At 36.8% G+C, this 23,599-nt stretch overlaps 1 protein-coding gene across 1 annotated transcript; it reads left to right on the top strand.

Moving 5' to 3' along the window:
- LOC138325881 (elongator complex protein 3) lies at positions 1-17,852 on the top strand. Its single transcript, XM_069271858.1, has 14 exons — positions 1-123; positions 465-535; positions 769-832; positions 2,257-2,325; positions 2,812-2,966; positions 3,347-3,427; positions 4,657-4,737; positions 4,898-5,024; positions 10,804-10,876; positions 11,341-11,461; positions 13,285-13,441; positions 13,979-14,206; positions 14,571-14,652; positions 17,031-17,852. The coding sequence occupies exons 2-14, from the start codon at positions 483-485 to the stop codon at positions 17,102-17,104; spliced, it is 1,365 nt and encodes a 454-aa protein (XP_069127959.1). The 5' UTR covers positions 1-123; positions 465-482; the 3' UTR covers positions 17,105-17,852.
- The last annotated feature ends 5,747 nt before the right edge of the window (positions 17,853-23,599 follow it).

Below are 23,599 nucleotides of genomic sequence, written 5' to 3'. Positions count from 1 at the left end.
GAAATAATGATAAATTGACAGTCGTTCTCTGATACTGTACCCTTTAAATTTGTGATTGCTGATTTTTTTCCTTAGATCCTTCTACCAAAACTCAAAGCAAAGCCAGTGAGAACTGCTAGTGGGGTAAGCTATTTTATTTCTAGGTCACATTTTACCAAAATGTAAAGAGTAAAAAATGTTTGTCAACCTAAGAATCTGAGTTAATGTTACTAATAACAAAGAATATCAACAAAACTTTGAGCGTCTACAGTAAATCCTAACGACAGCTAAGTACTCTCCATAACAAACTTTATATCCAATGGTAACATTTGGTAGGTATCCTTTTATTCTGCCACCTTTACTGATGTAGAGTGATCTAAAGAAATGAAGGTCATTTTACTATGTTGAAGCTGTGGTATTGTGACAGAGAAAATATTCATGATTAGAAGGAAACAGTAAATAAAATGATTGAGTTTTGTTTATAGATAGCAGTGGTAGCAGTGATGTGTAAACCACATAGATGTCCACACATCGCCATGACGGGAAACATTTGTGTGTAGGTATAATTAGATTTATTTGTCTGTTGGAGTATGGCAGTGATTAGTCCAATAATGGTGGAGACGTCAAATCTGTTCTTATATGTAGTCAGTAGTTCATCACTCAGTTGTATTGTATTTACGGTTGGTGTCTCGCCTATTTTCAGAAAGTACTGAATATGTTAAATTTATTACTATGAATGTTATAATTTTGGTTGTGTATCAATGTTGCACTGTGTTACTTATTTTATAGGTATTGCCCGGGTGGACCCGACTCCGACTTTGAATATTCCACACAGTCTTATACAGGATATGAGGTAACACCACAGACTCACTGATGTGTTGATGTACCTATTGGATGATGAGTCAAATATTAAGTTCTGTTTATGTTCATGCTGTCAAATCTTAATCTTAATGATTATTTTTAGCCCACCATTATTAGATGGTGGGCTATTCAAATTGCTTTTTGTCCGTGGTCCGTCCGTCCGTTAACAATTTTTGTAATCACTATTTCTCAGAAAGTACTGAAGTCATCATTCTCAAATTTCATTTGTAGGTTCCCCTAGAGCTCTAGTTATGCATATTGTGTTTTGGGACAGATCGGTCAACAAGATGACTGCCAGGCAGCCATCTTAGATTTTGATAGTAAAAGTTTGTTATCGCTATTTCTGTAATAATAATAGTAATAAATTTTATTTATTGAGGATGGTAAACAGGTTAAGCCAAAGGCTAATCTACCACATGGTCCTCCTGTTGGTAAAACACAATATCATTTGTTAGTTAAAATAGCAGACAAATTAAGCAAATTTATAAACAATCACAGAAAAATATCACAGGAAATATACTTAAAATTATCACAGGATCCATAAATCTCATGCATAGTTAATAAATCATTAAAAGGCATATGCCTTGTATACATATATGCTAATATAGCAAATAATAAAATTGACATAGTTACATGCTAATATAAGTATGCATAATATTATAAGGAATTCAAATAAGAAACTCAGATAGAAAAATGATCAGACATCACAATAAAATACAATACTGGTTTATGATAGTGATATACAGTACTGGACAAGATTTCGTTTAAAGGTTGGATACCTTTGAATTTTTTTCATGTCATTTGGTAAACAATTCCAATCATTGATGTTGTTAACAAGAAATTGCTTTGAGTTAAATACAGTTCTGTGTTTAGGCACTATAAAATTATTTTGACATGAGAATCTGGTGTTTCTATTATGATGCTCTCACACAAGAGACACATTTCTTGATAGGTATTCAGGTACATTTATGTAACATACAAAGTCTTCTGAATTTAAAATATTTGTCTAAGGAAATCCATTTAAAGCAGAAAGTACTGAAGAGATCATTCTCAAATTTCATATGTAGGTTCCCCAAGGCCCCTAGTTGTGCATATTGCATTTTCAGATTGATTGGTAAACAAGATGGCCACCAGGCAGCCATTTTGGATTTTGATAATTAAAGATCTGTCAATTGTTGGACATAGATCAATCTTTGGTGGGCGCCAAGATTCCTCTGGGATCTCTCCTTATTTTAAAGAAATCAATCTCAATTAGCAACTGTGTTCAGTTTAAGTCAGGTTAGATTTAAATGGTAATTTTGTCCAGATGAATTTGAGGATTAATAAAAATACATATTAAACTGACAAAAATTAGCAAAATTATTATGTTAGAAATTAATGTGAATTTACATTTCAAATGAACAAATCTTTTTACAGCCTACATCGATGCGAGCCATTCGCGCCCGATATAACCCTTACCTACAGACAAGACATCGAGTAGAACAGGTAAGATAACTACCGGCTAAGTAGCGGCTTATACTCCGGAAAATACGGTATTGTAACTTATGTAAGCATTATGTAAACATGCCTGTGTTCCTTTGTAAGGCTTGGAGACTGTTTGATTGAGATATGGAAGTGTTTGTATTCTCACTAGAGCACTGTGAGTTTATTTCATAGAAAGGAAAGACTTGGAAAATGGGATTTTAAGATTGGGTTAATTTTGGTCAAGGTCCTTTCAAATGTTGGGTCATTTAGTCATTTACAAGGTTGAGAAGTATTCCGTAGAAAATCACTGAATTAAAGTCTGCAACTGTCTCTATACTGATTTCAAACTTAGAACCCAGAGGTGGGGGGGAGCTAATGGTATTATCGGATATGTTAAAAAATCTGAACAACTCTGCTGTGATGTACAGTACTGAAAATAAATATATCATTATATTTCCTAGTTTAACCATAGTCAGATTGTCCATGCTACTTTCTGTCCCGTTCCAGTTGATGTCACTTGGACACAGTGTAGATAAGGTGGAGTTTATTGTGATGGGCGGTACCTTTATGAGTCTCCCTGATGATTACCGTGACTACTTCATACGTAATCTCCACGATGCCCTGTCAGGTCACACTAGTAGTAGTGTGGAGGAGGCAGTCAAGTAAGTCTATAGCGTATGGCTATTTAATATCGTGCTTCAGTTGTTTGTTCTTGAAGATTTTTTTTAAGGTTTTTATTGTTACTTTATATTTTTTGGACTATTATGTCATATTTTTCAACATAATTTTCAGTCAAAAAATAATTATCTCACAACCAATACCTAGCTTTAAGGGCAGATCATGAATTCAGTAGAAAAGGTATTTTTTCTTACAATAAAAGTCTTTGGGTTATGCCAAATTAGGTCATTGTGACCTACATCTTGAACTATGACCTACTTCAAAGAAAAAAAAACTGAAGTTTAGAAATTCATATTTATGTCTCCAGGATTTCTTCATCTCTTGTTTATTACTGTGAAATTTTGTTAATTTGTTGCTGTTTCAGGTACTCGGAGAAAAGCAAATCTAAATGCATTGGTATTACCATAGAAACCCGTCCAGATTATTGTCTGAGGAAACACATCAGGTACATCTACCAAATATTTGATATATTTGAACTCCGAATTGTAATACTAGAGGGTTCATTATGAGACTGGGGTAAATTAGTTAATATATGTAAGATGTGATATTAGAAACAGTGAAACCGCATTAACCTAAACCCACTGGAACCTTTAAAAGCATCCTTATATTATATATATATATCTATTGATAAATTTGGCTGTGACCAAAACGTAATGAAGTCATATTCAATACTTATAGAAATAACAATCAAATCAATAGCCTATATAGAGAGAGAGAATACATGGTTCGTATCTTACAATACAAGGTTTATTTTGGTGCGAGACTTAGGAAAGCCGAGATGATGAGGCTTTGCCAAGTCATCTCGGCTTTCCGTGTTGAGCACCAAAGTAAAACTTGTATTGTAAGATATTAACCGTGTATTCTGTTTATCCTGCAACCATTATGGCATTCAAAACAAAAGCAAATTGACAGTTATTTACTTGGTTTAGCTCGAAGCGAGATGCTTCTTTGATGCGGAGGTAAATATTCATTCACTAAACCGAATGAGAGTGTACTCCTTTTTACTGCTGTGGGAAATAAATAAACGCATTCACAAACAGTATCCGTAATTCTATTCAGTTTGATATATTACTGAAACAAAACGAAAATGCTCAAAAAACAATAAATACCCATTAAAGAATTACTTTACAAAACATACCTTTGCCATGAGCCAAGAAAAAGATGACATTGCCATACAAGATTTTCGATATCGTAGAAATGAGGTCATTCCGGTGAATGTGACGTCACGTTTAAGCGGGACTGAATGACGTTTCATTCAACAGAAGGTTCAAGTTCTTGGTCAAGTTAGAAAAAGTTCCGTGAGATATGGAACAAATTCCCTTGATGGTATTAACGGATAAAGCATTTCGTATTGACGGATAAAGCACAAGTTTATACGGCAGTAGTTATTGGTCAGTATGTGGGACAGTTGCAGGATAAATATCAATATCATTGTTATATAAATGATAGTTAAAGCATTGTTTCAGTAATATACCATTTACAGCTGACTTCAGTTCTTTGAACTCTACTTTCTTGAGTAACCTGTGTAATTTGAAGTATTTTGTGGGTCCAGAATGAAATGTTTATACTATATTGACAAGTAAACTTAACTTGAATGCTTGAATAACTTTAAATGTTACCATGGAGCTGTCGTTTTCTAGCTAGTTAAAGAGGTTTTATTGATGCTGTTTTCAGTGATATGTTAAAGTATGGGTGTACGCGACAGGAGATCGGAGTACAGAGTGTGTATGAGGATGTGGCGAGGGATACCAATAGGTAAGTACCAGCGAATATTTTCAGGGATTTTTTAAATCATTATTATCAGAAATCAATACTCTCTTATCAGCATCAGAAAAACAATACCAATATTTAATACGCATCATGTTCTCTTTGAAAGAAAAACCAACAACAATTGATGATTATTTATATTTTTTAGAGGCCACACGGTGAAAGCTGTGTGTGAATCCTTTAGAATGTCAAAAGATGCAGGGTTCAAGGTCGTCGCACACATGATGCCAGATTTACCTAACGTTAGCTGGGAGAGAGACATAGAACAATTTATTGTAAGTTTGAAGACTTGAATTTTATCTATAGAAACAGCAATAAAGTAAGTTATTAAACCATTTGGTGGAAAAACATGGTTATATGACTTATAATTTAGTTCAACTTTCTGCCTTGAAATTAGATCTTTTAGATTCATGTATTTCAACCCTGAAAGAAATTCTTTACCTGCCCTAAAAAGTCCTGGTCAGATTGTCCTACAAATTATTTAATTATGAAAATCTAACATAATTTATGGGATATTGTGTACTTCTTTAATGGCAATATTTACACTTAATGTCTACATGCATTTCGCAGATAATTGGATATTTTAGGAAATTATACATTCTGTAGAGATTATACTACGGATGTTGGTAAACTTTATTGTTGCAGTTAGTAATCAAACTTCTGCCAGTTAGTAACCAAACATCTGCCAGTTAGTAATCAAACTTCTGCCAGTTAGTAACCAAACATCTGCCAGTTAGTAACCAAACATCTGCCAGTTAGTTACCAAACATCTGTCAGTTAGTAACCAAACATCTGCCAGTTAGTTACCAAACATCTGCCAGTTAGTTAACAAACATCTGCCAGTTAGTAACCAAACATCTGCCAGTTAGTAACAAAAACATCTGCCAGTTAGTAACCAAACATCTGCCAGTTAGTTACAAACATCTGCCAGTTAGTAACAAACATCTGCCAGTTAGTAACAAACATCTGCCAGTTAGTAACCAAAACATCTGCCAGTAGTAACCAAACATCTGCCAGTTAGTAACCAAACATCTGCCAGTTAGTAACCAAACATCTGCCAGTTAGTAACCAAACATCTGCCAGTTAGTAACCAAACATCTGCCAGTTAGTAACCAAACATCTGCCAGTTAGTAACCAAACATCTGCCAGTTAGTAACCAAACATCTGCCAGTTAGTAACCAAACATCTGCCAGTTAGTAACCAAACATCTGCCAGTTAGTAACCAAACATCTGCCAGTTAGTAACCAAACATCTGCCAGTTAGTAACCAAACATCTGCCAGTTAGTAACCAAACATCTGCCAGTTAGTAACCAAAAATCTGCCAGTTAGTAACCAAACATCTGCCAGTTAGTAACCAAACATCTGCCAGTTAGTAACCAAACATCTGCCAGTTAGTAACCAAACATCTGCCAGTTAGTAACCAAACATCTGCCAGTTAGTAACCAAACATCTGCCAGTTAGTAACCAAACATCTGCCAGTTAGTAACCAAACATCTGCCAGTTAGTAACCAAACATCTGCCAGTTAGTAACCAAACATCTGCCAGTTAGTAACCAAACATCTGCCAGTTAGTAACAAACATCTGCCAAACATCTGCCAGTAGTAACCAAACATCTGCCAGTTAGTAACCAAACATCTGCCAGTTAGTAACCAAACATCTGCCAGTTAGTAACCAAACATCTGCCAGTTAGTAACCAAACATCTGCCAGTTAGTAACCAAACATCTGCCAGTTAGTAACCAAACATCTGCCAGTTAGTAACCAAACATCTGCCAGTTAGTAACCAAACATCTGCCAGTTAGTAACCAAACATCTGCCAGTTAGTAACCAAACATCTGCCAGTTAGTAACCAAACATCTGCCAGTTAGTAACCAAACATCTGCCAGTTAGTAACCAAAACATCTGCCAGTTAGTAACCAAACATCTGCCAGTTAGTAACCAAACATCTGCCAGTTAGTAACCAAACATCTGCCAGTTAGTAACAAAAATCTGCCAGTTAGTAACCAAAACATCTGCCAGTTAGTAACCAAAACATCTGCCAGTTAGTAACCAAACATCTGCCAGTTAGTAACAAAAACATCTGCCAGTTAGTAACCAAACATCTGCCAGTTAGTAACAAAACATCTGCCAGTTAGTAACCAAAACATCTGCCAGTTAGTAACCAAACATCTGCCAGTTAGTAACAAAAACATCTGCCAGTTAGTAACCAAACATCTGCCAGTTAGTAACCAAACATCTGCCAGTTAGTAACAAAAACATCTGCCAGTTAGTAACCAAACATCTGCCAGTTAGTAACCAAACATCTGCCAGTTAGTAACAAAAACATCTGCCAGTTAGTAACCAAACATCTGCCAGTTAGTAACCAAACATCTGCCAGTTAGTAACCAAACATCTGCCAGTTAGTAACCAAACATCTGCCAGTTAGTAACCAAACATCTGCCAGTTAGTAACCAAACATCTGCCAGTTAGTAACCAAACATCTGCCAGTTAGTAACAAAAAACATCTGCCAGTTAGTAACCAAACATCTGCCAGTTAGTAACCAAACATCTGCCAGTTAGTAACAAAAACATCTGCCAGTTAGTAACCAAAAACATCTGCCAGTTAGTAACCAAACATCTGCCAGTTAGTAACAAAACATCTGCCAGTTAGTAACAAAAACATCTGCCAGTTAGTAACCAAACATCTGCCAGTTAGTAACCAAACATCTGCCAGTTAGTAACAAAAACATCTGCCAGTTAGTAACCAAACATCTGCCAGTTAGTAACCAAACATCTGCCAGTTAGTAACCAAATCATCTGCCAGTTAGTAACCAAAACATCTGCCAGTTAGTAACCAAACATCTGCCAGTTAGTAACCAAACATCTGCCAGTTAGTAACCAAACATCTGCCAGTTAGTAACCAAACATCTGCCAGTTAGTAACCAAACATCTGCCAGTTAGTAACCAAACATCTGCCAGTTAGTAACCAAACATCTGCCAGTTAGTAACAAACATCTGCCAGTTAGTAACCAAACATCTGCCAGTTAGTAACAAAAACATCTGCCAGTTAGTAACCAAACATCTGCCAGTTAGTAACCAAACATCTGCCAGTTAGTAACCAAACATCTGCCAGTTAGTAACCAAAACATCTGCCAGTTAGTAACCAAACATCTGCCAGTTAGTAACCAAACATCTGCCAGTTAGTAACCAAACATCTGCCAGTTAGTAACCAAACATCTGCCAGTTAGTAACAAACATCTGCCAGTTAGTAACCAAAACATCTGCCAGTTAGTAACCAAACATCTGCCAGTTAGTAACCAAACATCTGCCAGTTAGTAACCAAACATCTGCCAGTAGTAACAAATTAGTAACCAAACATCTGCCAGTTAGTAACCAAACATCTGCCAGTTAGTAACCAAACATCTGCCAGTTAGTAACCAAACATCTGCCAGTTAGTAACAAACATCTGCCAGTTAGTAACCAAACATCTGCCAGTTAGTAACCAAACATCTGCCAGTTAGTAACCAAACATCTGCCAGTTAGTAACCAAACATCTGCCAGTTAGTAACCAAACATCTGCCAGTTAGTAACCAAAACATCTGCCAGTTAGTAACCAAACATCTGCCAGTTAGTAACCAAACATCTGCCAGTTAGTAACCAAACATCTGCCAGTTAGTAACCAAACATCTGCCTTAGTAACCAAAACATCTGCCAGTTAGTAACCAAAAATCTGCCAGTTAGTAACCAAACATCTGCCAGTTAGTAACCAAACATCTGCCAGTTAGTAACCAAACATCTGCCAGTTAGTAACCAAACATCTGCCAGTTAGTAACCAAACATCTGCCAGTTAGTAACCAAACATCTGCCAGTTAGTAACCAAAACATCTGCCAGTTAGTAACCAAACATCTGCCAGTTAGTAACCAAACATCTGCCAGTTAGTAACCAAACATCTGCCAGTTAGTAACCAAAACATCTGCCAGTTAGTAACCAAACATCTGCCAGTTAGTAACCAAAACATCTGCCAGTTAGTAACCAAACATCTGCCAGTTAGTAACCAAACATCTGCCAGTTAGTAACCAAACATCTGCCAGTTAGTAACCAAACATCTGCCAGTTAGTAACCAAAACATCTGCCAGTTAGTAACCAAACATCTGCCAGTTAGTAACCAAAAACATCTGCCAGTTAGTAACCAAACATCTGCCAGTTAGTAACCAAACATCTGCCAGTTAGTAACCAAAACATCTGCCAGTTAGTAACCAAACATCTGCCAGTTAGTAACCAAACATCTGCCAGTTAGTAACCAAAACATCTGCCAGTTAGTAACCAAACATCTGCCAGTTAGTAACCAAACATCTGCCAGTTGTAACAAAATCTCAGTAACCAAACATCTGCCAGTTAGTAACCAAACATCTGCCAGTTAGTAACCAAACATCTGCCAGTTAGTAACCAAACATCTGCCAGTTAGTAACCAAACATCTGCCAGTTAGTAACCAAACATCTGCCAGTTAGTAACAAACATCTGCCAGTTAGTAACCAAACATCTGCCAGTTAGTAACCAAACATCTGCCAGTTAGTAACCAAACATCTCCAGCCATTAGTAACCAAACATCTGCCAAGTAACATCTGCCAGTTAGTAACCAAACATCTGCCAGTTAGTAACCAACATCTGCCAGTTAGTAACCAAACATCTGCCAGTTAGTAACCAAACATCTGCCAGTTAGTAACCAAACATCTGCCAGTTAGTAACAAAAACATCTGCCAGTTAGTAACCAAACATCTGCCAGTTAGTAACAAAAACATCTGCCAGTTAGTAACCAAACATCTGCCAGTTAGTAACAAAAACATCTGCCAGTTAGTAACCAAACATCTGCCAGTTAGTAACCAAACATCTGCCAGTTAGTAACAAAAACATCTGCCAGTTAGTAACCAAACATCTGCCAGTTAGTAACCAAACATCTGCCAGTTAGTAACAAAAACATCTGCCAGTTAGTAACCAAACATCTGCCAGTTAGTAACAAAAACATCTGCCAGTTAGTAACCAAACATCTGCCAGTTAGTAACCAAACATCTGCCAGTTAGTAACCAAACATCTGCCAGTTAGTAACCAAACATCTGCCAGTTAGTAACCAAACATCTGCCAGTTAGTAACCAAACATCTGCCAGTTAGTAACCAAACATCTGCCAGTTAGTAACCAAACATCTGCCAGTTAGTAACCAAACATCTGCCAGTTAGTAACCAAACATCTGCCAGTTAGTAACAAAAACATCTGCCAGTTAGTAACCAAACATCTGCCAGTTAGTAACCAAACATCTGCCAGTTAGTAACCAAAACATCTGCCAGTTAGTAACCAAACATCTGCCAGTTAGTAACCAAACATCTGCCAGTTAGTAACCAAACACATCTTTTATTAGTAACAAACATCTGCCAGTTAGTAACCAAACATCTGCCAGTTAGTAACCAAACATCTGCCAGTTAGTAACCAAACATCTGCCAGTTAGTAACCAAACATCTGCCAGTTAGTAACCAAACATCTGCCAGTTAGTAACCAAACATCTGCCAGTTAGTAACCAAACATCTGCCAGTTAGTAACAAAAACATCTGCCAGTTAGTAACAAAAACATCTGCCAGTTAGTAACCAAACATCTGCCAGTTAGTAACCAAACATCTGCCAGTTAGTAACCAAACATCTGCCAGTTAGTAACCAAACATCTGCCAGTTAGTAACCAAACATCTGCCAGTTAGTAACCAAACATCTGCCAGTTAGTAACCAAACATCTGCCAGTTAGTAACCAAACATCTGCCAGTTAGTAACCAAACATCTGCCAGTTAGTAACAAAAATATGTGCCAGTTAGTAACCAAACATCTGCCAGTTAGTAAACAAACATCTGCCAGTTAGTAACCAAACATCTGCCAGTTAGTAACCAAACATCTGCCAGTTAGTAACCAAACATCTGCCAGTTAGTAACCAAACATCTGCCAGTTCATGTTTTGAAAATAGATTTTACTATCACCACAAGATATATTCTCTCTTTTTTTTCGGATTTATGTTTTAATTTACTCTTTTGTTTTGACAGGAATTTTTTGAAAATCCTGCATTTAGAGCGGATGGTTTAAAGATCTATCCTACCTTGGTGATACGAGGTACAGGTAAGTGTGTACAACTGGTGATGATGATGATGACCATGATGATAACAATGATGATGATGATGAAGATGATTATGGTGATGATGGCGATGACAATGATGATGATGATGATGATGATGATGATGATGACGATGAAAGAATTTCTTCATCTTGCACTTTGTTTAAACTTAGTAAATGAGAAAAATAGAGAGAAATTTCAGAAACGCTTTAAAATGAAATACAGAACCAGTACTAAAACTTTGATAACATTTGGAAATAAATTGTCAAAAACAAATTAAAACACATTTCTTACAAAAATGCCACCAGATGTTGGTTATTAGAGGCAAATTGATATTGGTAAGATACATTTTGTATTTTGAAATAATTAGGTTTACCTCCCCTTAATCTGAGATACTATAGTTATGATAGTAATAGTGTACCGGTTATATAAGATGTATGGTTGTTATACTACAAAATCTCTTCAACAGGTCTGTATGAGCTATGGAAGACTGGACGCTACAAGAGTTATCCCCCCAGTGGACTTATTGACCTGGTTGCTAGGATACTGGCTTTAGTCCCACCCTGGACCAGGGTCTATAGAGTACAGAGGTAACTAACCAATCCTCACAGAGAATGGCCACCTTTGACCCTCTCGGAGATACAATTGAGGGAGAATCGATTCAGTGGTAGCTAGTCTTTGTTATGCATCATGTTATTGACCAATCAAATACTTTCCTTTACCCGATTCTGCTCTGTCGCTTGCTCATCTGACATTTTAAGTCCCATAAGTGAGGCTTGTCCAGCGAAATCATGAAAAATGTTATCCCTGGAAAATAGAACATGTCATTTGGGTATCTTAAAGTGTAAATGAATATATTTCAAAATTTCCTCAACCACTGAAAGTAGAAAGAAGATCATTGAATGTTCAATTACATTTTACAACCTGACTGGGTAATTTTATCTTTGATGATGTACATACTTTCATGAAATTGTGTCAAAGCTGAAAATCTTTTTCTTTTCCATCATTATAAAAATCAAGTGACCTATAGTTCACTGGAAGAGAGACAAAGGAATGAGTTTGGGTTCAGAGTGTTTAGGTCATCTGACCTGAAGGGTCAGGATGACCTATAGTCGTCATGTTTCGTCTGTCGTCGTCCGCGGTAAGCCATGCGCCGTGCCATCCGCCGTTCTTTAACTTTTCACATTTTGAACCACAGCCGCCATCTTGAAAACACATTTTGAACTTCTTCTCAAGTTCTACCGGTGCGATTTAGCTGAAACTTACATGAAATGATCCTGAGATGGTCCCAACAAAGTGTTGTTATTTTTCGGGTCGATCCAAAATCCAAGATGACCACCACAGCCGCCATCTTGAAAACACATTTTGAACTTCTTCTCAAGTTCTACTGGTGCGATTTGGCTGAAACTTGCATGAAATGATCCTGACATGGTCCCGACAAAGTGTTGTTATTTTTCGGGTCGATCCGAAATCCAAGATGGCCGCCACAGCCGCCATCTTGAAAACACATTTTGAACTTCTTCTCAAGTTCTACTGGTGCGATTTGGCTGAAACTTGCATGAAATGATCCAGACATGGTCCCGACAAAGTGTTGTTATTTTTCGGGTCGATCCGAAATCCAAGATGGCCGCCACAGCCGCCATCTTGAAAACACATTTTGAACTTCTTCTCAAGTTCTACTGGTGCGATTTGGCTGAAACTTGCATGAAATGATCCTGACATGGTCCCGACAAAGTATTGTTACATCTCTGGTTGATCCTAAATCGAAGATGGCTACCACGACACTATATCTAATTAATTTTCTATATGTTAAGGCCCTTGGGCCTCTTGTTTGAAATACAATTTGTTGAAAGAAATTGAAAATGATCCTGACATGGTCCCGACAAAGTGTTGTTATTTTTCGGGTCAATCCGAAATCCAAGATGGCCGCCACAGCCACCATCTTAAAAACACATTTTGAACTTCTTCTCAAGTTCTACTGGTGCGATTTGGCTGAAACTTGCATGAAATTATCCTGACATGGTCCCAACAAAGTGTTGTTATTATTCGGGTCGATCTGAAATCCAAGATGGCCACCACAGCCGCCATCTTGAAAACACATTTTGAACTTCTTCTCAAGTTCTACCGGTGCGATTTGGCTGAAACTTGCATGAAATGATCCTGACATAGTCCCGACAAAGTGTTGTTATTTTTTCGGGTCGATCCGAAATCCAAGATGGACGCCACAGCCACCATCTTGAAAACACATTTGTTGAAAGAAATTGAAAATGATCCTGACAAGGTCCTTACAAAGTGACACCATATATACATGTAATTAATTTTACTATTGCCAAGGTAGTCAGATGACCATTAAGGCCCTTTGGGCCTCTTGTTTTTCATTACTCACTTGATCACTTTGTTTTTATATGGTCAGGGATATTCCCATGCCCCTTGTGAGCTCGGGTGTTGAGCATGGAAACCTTAGGGAGCTAGCCCTGGCCAGGATGAAGGATCTTGGGTCCCAGTGTAGAGACGTCCGTACAAGGGAGGTCGGAATTCAGGAAATTCATCACAAGGTCAAACCATTTGAGGTCAGTGTGTGAGATATTTTATAAAATATAACATGAATTGATCATCTCACCAAGCCCATCACCCTACCATCATTTATTTGAATCTAGTATTGAGTAGCATCAATCTATAGTTTGTATAAAGACCACAACTTTTTTTTTAATTACCAATTTTAATACAATTTGACCTGTGTTTGAAGACCACTTGGTTATAAAGACTGTTTTTATCGGTCCCTCATTGACAGGTTTGACTACATATTACATTAGAGAGAGAAGAGAAAAAAGTTGAAGCTGTATAATTATAAATAACCTTTTTCCATCCAATTCTCATTTGAGATTCAGCTTTTTCAAAACCTTACCAAGATTTAAGTGGTTAATATTGATTGAGCACTGAATGATTACCTTTCTGGAGCTCCTGACTCCCTCTGTTCCTTTTCAAGAACTCTACCCATAAATCTACTTGTGTATCTTCTTTTCCTTTATTAATCAACTTTGAGTTTGGATTATTGCCTTGTGACAGGTATTTGATTCTTTTGAGTTATGTTTTTATATGGTTTGTAGGCGGAGCTGATCCGTAGGGATTACGTGGCCAATGGTGGATGGGAAACGTTTCTGTCCTATGAGGATCCAGAACAAGACATTCTGATTGGTCTGCTGAGACTACGGAGGTGTGCGGCGGATACGTTCCGGGCGGAGCTCAAGGGTGGATGTTCTATTGTAAGAGAATTACATGTCTATGGTACGGCAGTGCCAGTCCATGGGAGAGACCCAACAAAGTTCCAGCACCAGGTACACTTGACAATACAGGTTCCCATGGGGACATCCTTAAATCAAAAAGTCATTGTAAAACCCGGCTTAAATTAATGCATCAATGTCAAGTTTCTATGGTTACATTGGTAAACCATTGGATCAATGTAGAACCAACAAAAATAACATTTAGGTCTGAGTCTTGAAGAAAGATAATTTGTCATCAAAGTCTCCAAACCAGACCTTCATAAAAGAAGACTGTGTGATACAGTCAAAATATACTATTCTCTGAGGTATGGAAAATTTGAATTCATTTATCGTTATATTTAACACAGTTTCAGAGAAAGAGAACAACATTATGGTTCTATGTAATCTAGTTGCTAAATTGACACATGACCTGTTTCAGGGTTTTGGTATGTTACTAATGGAGGAAGCAGCGAGAATAGCGAGGGAGGAGCACGGCTCACAGAAAATCGCTGTTATATCAGGTATGTCATATTGGGATGCTGACATAAACAAAATGTTCAGAAATCAAGCTCTATGAAGTTCATATTCTTCAAACTACACTGAAAGTGAACATCGCCATTAGTTGTGTCCCATGGTCATTCTTCTTACTTTCAAATGTATTTACCTGGTAACTTGATTTAGTGTTTTCCTACAAGACTTACTTTTTCTTACCAATATGATTTTGGGATCTTGATTTCTTGTTCCACTTGAAACATTTTCATGGTGATTTGATATTTTCACATTTTCTTGTTGTCTGCAATATACTCTAAGGCCACACCAAATTAATTTGTAGTTCTTCGGGAAATTGAAAGAAAAAAATGGAGCGAGCGAGCGAATTTTTTTTGTTTTAAAAAAAATTTGGAATCAAGGATTTTTAGGAGCGAAGGGTTTTAAAGTCGAGCGAGCGATATTTTTTTTCAAACCATGGAAGTAAATATTCATTAAAAAAAACCAATGATAAACCTGTTACTGTGTTTTTCAATCATCCTGGATACTTCTGTATATTTAAAACAACAATGTAAATTTTAATCATAAATAAAAAAAAAAAAAACCCACAATGATCTATCTGACCAGATTAAACAAAAAAAAGCATACTTATGTATTTTGTTAAAAATATCATTAGAACAATCACACATGTACATTAAAGTTACACCAAAGTTGACTAGATTTTATAAAAAAAAATGTCCACCATCAGATACATGTAAATGTAACATCACCTACCATCATTTTTTAAAGTATAACATAACTATATAAATGCATTTTTCTACATCAAGAACAAAGATACCAATTATTTTCCAAACTATCCAAAGTAATTTGATGCATGCACTCATCCATGGATATCAAAGACATATTTTCAATAGATGTATTATTGTCAAAAATATCAGAATAAACACACACTTTCAATTAAAAATCTAATTAACGCATTTTACCAGGAAAATAATTTACTTTTGCGCAATACATACAAATTATGTTTCATGAAAATCAAATGATAGAAGGATTGACTGTGAAAAATTTAGGTGTCAGGTTTTGACTATAGCTTCACTATCGACTTGGTTTAAGCAAATGGTATGGATGGAATGATAAATGTTTACCGATTCATGATTCTGTATTAAAAATAATGTTCAAAAGAAATGATTGGCACATTAAGTGATAAAAAAATCTTACTGCAGACTAGTTTGTACATGCAGAAGCAACCGTTACATGTAAATTTCAAACAAAACAGTCTCAATATCATCACCGACAGTTAAATAATGAATATCTGTGTTGTTTCTATTTTATGAAATTTCAATCGAGTCATGTCTTGACTGGTTTGTGGATATCTTGATCGCTTGAATGTCATCTAATCTCATGTCCGATGCAGCATTACTCCAATTAATGTCAACAAGACGACTAAAAAGATCAACAAAAGTTTCATCATTTTCGGCCTTGATAGCCGTGTTTGACATCAAACTTGTTGGACCTCCCCGAACGGTAACAATCAAGACACCCATAATCGAAAACAAAGTGCTGAGAGTGAAGATTACGAGAGTGAACAGATGAATGTCAACAACACGAAAAGGTCCACAAACGTTTCATTTTCGGTTGAAATTTTTTTTTTTTTTATTCCTTTTTTTTTTTTTTTTTTCTTTTTTTTATTTTTTTTTTTTGTTTTTTTTTTTTTTTTTTTTTTTTTTTTTTTTTTTTTTTTCGGCCGCAATCGCGATCAAATAACATCAAGGATGCTGGGTCACTACGGACGTTCATCACTCATCACTCATCGTCCAAAAATTGAACGTTAAAAGTTCAAAAACATGTTGGTAAATACGATTGTTCTCTCAGGTTTTTCTCCCTTCCCGCCATTTTTTGCAGTCAATTCATCTATGTCAGACAAAACCTTTACTGTCTCCCTTTCCACAATGTAATTCAAGCATCTACAAGCACCGGTAAAGCACTAAATAAATCGGCTGACGGAAAAATAAATCCGGATATTTTTTGACGTGCAGTCGCATTTTTTTTATATTTTTTTCTCGAACCCAAAAAAATACGTACGCTGCTCTCGACGAACTACAAATTAATTTGGTGTGGCCTAAATACAATCGCACGTAGAAAAAGTTTGTTTGCAATAAATTATTTTTTGAAGGAACATTTCATAACAAAGTGTTCATGCGTCTGTCTATTTGCCCTTTACTTTGTTTTTCTGGACATCATATTCAGTTTTTATCCTGTTTCTTTCAAACTTGGTCGACATCATGACTTGAAGAGCAGCAGATTTAAGGCATTACATAGAAAATACAAGAACTTTTTTGTTGCACTTCAATGGTTCTCAGATGTATTTCATTGCCTAAAAGCGTGATTTATTTTGGGTTTTTGTCTCTTCTAGGTGTTGGAACACGAAACTACTACAGGAAATTGGGATATGAACTTGAGGGTCCCTACATGACAAGGAGTCTGTGATTATGACCTGGCAGTTCCATTCATGACAGAGTGTCTGTGGCTAAATAAAGAATTGGAATTGGACTAGTAGTTCTATATATGTGTAAAGCTGGTCTTTATATAACCTACAGACCTCTCCAGAGCTGACAAATTCAGTCTGATATCCATTCAAGCCTGAGTGAGGACTAATGGAATCCACTTAGAAGATTAACTAGGTCCCTTGAGAGGACTGATGGGACGTCTTCAGAGGACTGATGGGACGTCTTCGGAGGACTGATGGGACGTCTTCGGAGGACACACAATTGACTAAGACATTGTCAGACTTGGGTGTATGTTCAGACCTAAAATTCTGATCGTATTTTCAAACCCTTCTAAAGATTAAGTGCCTGTGACTTTACTACTGGGAGATGGACATATTTAGCAGTGAAATACAATTACAAACATATTAAAGTAATATTCATCATTATAGTGTTGCAATGAGGAGAGAATATTTCCCATGCTTGAGTCTCTTTGAGGAAGGTCAACGACTTTGTGAAATAGTGTGTTCAAATCTGTGTGCAGGAAAAGTACCAAAACACAGTGACGACATGATACACATATTATGGTTTGGGTAAAAGTGAAGGATTTCTTTCATTACTGATCTAGGAATCACTGTCTTTCCAGGTGGTGTCAATGATTGTGGCAATTTATGTTTTATGTACTGAAAGGAATAAGATCATCACAGATTATTTCCTTATTATGATTACCAATAAATGTCAGTGATATTGTTTGTGTAATTTTGTTACCCCTATATTTATACAGATACTCATCATTTTCTCTGATTTGTAGGAGGTTATCATCATTGACAAATATTTCATACATAGATGGTTATTGGAAATATCTGTTCTAGAACCTTCTATTCAGAAAAATAAAGGGATGCTTTAAAGGAATACTGACGGCTGGTCAGTGGCTTTCCTCCACCAACAAACCTGGCACATATTGCAAGGATTTTAATTTTGTTTAATTTGCAGATTCATTCGAATGTATGTGCCAGGTTTATTGGTGGAGCAAAGCCAGAATCCACAGAGAAAAAACACCGACCAGCCATCAGTACCTGGCAACTGCCCCACATGGGATTTGAACTTATGACCCAGAGGTGGAATACTTTTGGTAATATGTCGAGACACCTTAACCACTCGGCCACCGCGGCACCAAAAAAAAAAAATACCGGGGAAGTTATTCTGATAGTTCAGATTGTAGGTAGCTATGTAAGACCGTTACATCAGAGGAATTCTGATTGTCACTCTGTCAGTGCTGATGGAAATAAAGGGAAGTAACTCTGATAGGTCAGATTGTAGGTACCTATGTAAGACAGTTACATCTGAGGAATTCCGATTGTCACTCTGTCAGTACTGATGGAAATAAAGGGAAGTAACTCTAATACATCTGAGGAATTCTGATTGTCACTCCGTCAGTGCTGATGGAAATAAAGGGAAGTAACTCTGACAGGTCAGATTGTAGGGCTATGTAAGACAGTTACATCTGAGGAATTCTGATTGTCACTCTGTCAGTACTGATGGAAATAAAGGGAAGTAACTCTAATACATCTGAGGAATTCTGATTGTCAGTCCGTCAGTGCTGATGGAAATAAAGGGAAGTAACTCTGATAGGTCAGATTGTAGGTATCTATGTAAGACAGTTACATCAGAGGAATTCTGATTGTCACTCTGTCAGTGCTGATGGAAATAACTCTGATAGGTCAGATTGTAGGTACCTATGTAAGACAGTTACATCTGAGGAATTCTGATTGTCACTCTGTCAGTACTGATGGAAATAAAGGGAAGTAACTCTAATACATCTGAGGAATTCTGATTGTCACTCCGTCAGTGCTGATGGAAATAAAGGGAAGTAACTCTGATAGGTCAGATTGTAGGTACCTATGTAAGACAGTTACATCTGAGGAATTCCGATTGTCACTCTGTCAGTACTGATGGAAATAAAGGGAAGTAACTCTAATACATCTGAGGAATTCTGATTGTCACTCCGTCAGTGCTGATGGAAATAAAGGGAAGTAACTCTGATAGGTCAGATTGTAGGTATCTATGTAAGACAGTTACATCTGAGGAATTCTGATTGTCACTCTGTCAGTGCTGATGGAAATAAAGGGAAATAACTCTAATACATCAGAGGAATTCTGATTGTCAGTCCGTCAGTACTGGTGGAAATAAAGGGAAGTAACTCTGATAGGTCAGATTGTAGGTATCTATGTAAGACAGTTACATCTGAGGAATTCTGATTGTCACTCTGTCAGTGCTGATGGAAATCTGGTGGAAATAAAGGGAAGTAACTCTGATAGGTCAGATTGTAGGTATCTATGTAAGACAGTTACATCTGAGGAATTCTGATTGTCACTCTGTCAGTACTGATGGAAATAAAGGGAAGTAACTCTGATAGGTCAGATTGTAGGTATCTATGTAAGACAGTTACATCTGAGGAATTCTGATTGTCACTCCGTCAGTACTGATGGAAATAAAGGGAAGTAACTCTGATAGGTCAGATTGTAGGTATCTATGTAAGACAGTTACATCTGAGGAATTCCGATTGTCACTCTGTCAGTACTGATGGAAATAAAGGGAAGTAACTCTGATAGGTCAGATTGTAGGTATCTATGTAAGACAGTTACATCTGAGGAATTCTGATTGTCACTCCGTCAGTGCTGATGGAAATAAAGGGAAGTAACTCTGATAGGTCAGATTGTAGGTATCTATGTAAGACAGTTACATCTGAGGAATTCTGATTGTCACTCTGTCAGTACTGATGGAAATAAAGGGAAGTAACTCTGATAGGTCAGATTGTAGGTACCTATGTAAGACAGTTACATCTGAGGAATTCTGATTGTCACTCTGTCAGTACTGATGGAAATAAAGGGAAGTAACTCTGATAGGTCAGATTGTAGGTCAGATGTAACTATGTAAACAGTTACATAGAGGAATTCTGATTGTCACTCTGTCAGTACTGATGGAAATAAAGGGAAGTAACTCTGATAGTCAGATTGTAGTATATGTAACAGTTACATCTGAGGAATTCTGATTGTCACTCTGATTGTCACTCTGTCAGTGCTGATGGAAATAAAGGGAAGTAACTCTGATAGGTCAGATTGTAGGTAGCTATGTAAGACAGTTACATCTGAGGAATTCTGATTGTCACTCTGTCAGTACTGATGGAAATAAAGGGAAGTAACTCTGATAGGTCAGATTGTAGGTATCTATGTAAGACAGTTACATCTGAGGAATTCTGATTGTCACTCTGTCAGTACTGATGGAAATAAAGGGAAGTAACTCTAATACATCTGAGGAATTCTGATTGTCACTCTGTCAGTGCTGATGGAAATAAAGGGAAGTAACTCTGATAGGTCAGATTGTAGGTAGCTATGTAAGACAGTTACATCTGAGGAATTCTGATTGTCACTCCGTCAGTGCTGATGGAAATAAAGGGAAGTAACTCTGATAGGTCAGATTGTAGGTACCTATGTAAGACAGTTACATCTGAGGAATTCCGATTGTCACTCTGTCAGTACTGATGGAAATAAAGGGAAGTAACTCTAATACATCTGAGGAATTCTGATTGTCACTCTGTCAGTACTGATGGAAATAAAGGGAAGTAACTCTGATAGGTCAGATTGTAGGTACCTATGTAAGACAGTTACATCTGAGGAATTCTGATTGTCACTCCGTCAGTGCTGATGGAAATAAAGGGAAGTAACTCTGATAGGTCAGATTGTAATTATCTATGTAAGACAGTTACATCTGAGGAATTCTGATTGTCACTCTGTCAGTACTGATGGAAATAAAGGGAAGTAACTCTAAATATACATCTGAGGAATTCTGATTGTCACTCCGTCAGTACCTGATGGAAATAAAGGGAAGTAACTCTGATAGGTCAGATTGTAGGTACCTATGTAAGACAGTTACATCTGAGGAATTCTGATTGTCACTCCGTCAGTGCTGATGGAAATAAAGGGAAGTAACTCTGATAGGTCAGATTGTAATTATCTATGTAAGACAGTTACATCTGAGGAATTCTGATTGTCACTCCGTCAGTACTGAATGGAAATAAAGGGAAGTAACTCTGATAGGTCAGATTGTGAGGAAGTTTACTTCTGATTTCGGATTGTCACTCTGTCAGTACTGATGGAAATAAAGGGAAGTAACTCTGATAGGTCAGATTGTAGGTAGCTATGTAAGACAGTTACATCTGAGGAATCAGATTCTGATTGTCACTCTGTCAGTACTGATAGGAAATAAAGGGAAGTAACTCTGATAGGTCAGATTGTAGGTACTCTGTAAGACAGTTACATCTGAGGAATTCTGATTGTCACTCTGTCAGTGCTGATGGAAATAAAGGGTAAGTAACTCTAGTTACATCTGAGGAATTCTGATTGTCACTCTGTCAGTACTGAATGGAAATAAAGGGAAGTAACTCTGATAGGTCAGATTGTAGGTACATGTGTAAGTCATTACATCTGAGGAATTCTGATTGTCACTCTGTCAGTTACTGATGGAAATAAAGGGAAGTAACTCTAATACATCTGAGGAATTCTGATTGTCACTCCGTCAGTTGCTGATGGAAATAAAGGGAAGTAACTCTGATAGGTCAGATTGTAGGTAGCTATGTAAGACAGTTACATCTGAGGGAATTCTGATTGTCACTCCGTCAGTACTGATGGAAATAAAGGGAAGTAACTCTAAATACATCTGAGGAATTCTGATTGTCACTCCGTCAGTGCTGATGGAAATAAAGGGAAGAAGTAACTCTGATAGGTCAGATTGTAGGTACCTATGTAAGACAGTTACATCTGAGGAATTCTGATTGTCACTCTGTCAGTACTGATGGAAATAAAGGGAAGTAACTCTAATACATCTGAGGAATTCTGATTGTCACTCTGTCAGTGCTGATGGAAATAAAGGGAAGTAACTCTGATAGGTCAGATTGTAGGTATCTATGTAAGACAGTTACATCTGAGGAATTCTGATTGTCACTCTGTCAGTACTGATGGAAATAAAGGGAAGTAACTCTGATAGGTCAGATTGTAGGTATCTATGTAAGACAGTTACATCTGAGGAATTCTGATTGTCACTCTGTCAGTACTGATGGAAATAAAGGGAAGTAACTCTGATAGGTCAGATTGTAGGTATCTATGTAAGACAGTTACATCTGAGGAATTCTGATTGTCACTCTGTCAGTACTGATGGAAATAAAGGGAAGTAACTCTGATAGGTCAGATTGTAGGTATCTATGTAAGACAGTTACATCTGAGGAATTCTGATTGTCACTTCACCCCGTCCGTACTGATGGAAATAAAGGGAAGTAACACTGATAGGTCTGAGATTGTAGGTATCTATGTAAGACAGTTGATACATCTGAGGAATTCTGATTGTCACTCCGTCAGTACTGATGGAAATAAAGGGATGAAGGGTCAGTAGGTACCTAGTAAGACTCTGATTCTGAGGTCAGATTGATAGGAAAATCTATGTAAGACACTCTTACATCTGAGGAATTCTGATTGTCACTCCGTCAGTGCTGATGGAAATAAAGGGAAGTAACTCTGATAGGTCAGATTGTAGGTAGCTATGTAAGACAGTTACATCTGAGGAATTCTGATTGTCACTCTGTCACCTCTGTCATTTTGTCTTGAAAATAGAGCAATTTCGTTTCATTACATTTTTTGATTAATTTCTTAGATAAAATGTCAAAAACCCTATGAACCCTAAACATTTTATTGCACAATCAAAAATATCTTGATATATAATTAATAAAAAGCATGAAAATATTTCGATCGATTGAATCACTGGATGATATGCCGACTTTTTTTAGCACTTTTTTACGTCCTAGTTACCCCTTTATTTCTTACCCAATATCAAAGTTACTGAGAGTACTGAAACTTAAAAATGTAAAACGAAAACTGTCCTCTCTCTTCTGGCTCTATCATGAATATTACTTGAGTAAAACGTATAAATCCCATGTAAATTGGTGTACCAAAGTTCGGTCGAACTCATAAATTAAGGGAAGTAACTTTGACCTAGTTTTGCGTATATAGGTATATATGTAAGACTATACATCTGAAAATGTTAATGTTTAGGGTCAGTATATTTGAAATAGACAATCAAGCAAAATATAGGTCAATATAGGTACATATATTTCCTACACCACTTGTCAGAAAATATTTCCTATTTTTGTCGTCAAAAAGGGTTTATTTACAAATTGATAAGCAAATATCATTAAGCAAAACGTATACAATGTAATTTATATGTTGACCTTAGATATTTGATGGAATAAAGGGAAAACTGAGTCAGATTTTTGATATGTCATAAACATCTGATGGATAACTAGGATTTCATTCTTAAGCCAAACACCTCATGTCTGATATTATTATCACAAAAAACATGGTCAACATCTATATACAGTAATGAAAAAAATTGAATCCAGTGGACTGAAAAAATTAAGTAACTTTTTTTGGGGCAACACATTGGATATGTA

The sequence above is a fragment of the Argopecten irradians genome, chromosome 6, assembly GCF_041381155.1.
Source record: "Argopecten irradians isolate NY chromosome 6, Ai_NY, whole genome shotgun sequence".
Taxonomy (NCBI): Eukaryota; Metazoa; Mollusca; class Bivalvia; order Pectinida; family Pectinidae; genus Argopecten; species Argopecten irradians.
The sequence above is the reverse complement of the archived record's forward strand: the minus strand, read 5'-3'. Positions and strand labels throughout refer to the sequence as shown.

What these genes read in the sequence shown, in the direction of transcription:
- LOC138325881 (XM_069271858.1), top strand. Translation starts at nt 483, where the DNA reads ATGTGTAAACCACATAGATGTCCACACATCGCCATGACGGGAAACATT. An exon ending in GTGGCGAGGGATACCAATAG is followed by an intron (nt 4,738 to 4,897) that starts GTAAGTACCAGC and finishes TATATTTTTTAG; the next exon opens with AGGCCACACGGTGAAAGCTG. An exon ending in CTTGGTGATACGAGGTACAG is followed by an intron (nt 10,877 to 11,340) that starts GTAAGTGTGTAC and finishes TCTCTTCAACAG; the next exon opens with GTCTGTATGAGCTATGGAAG.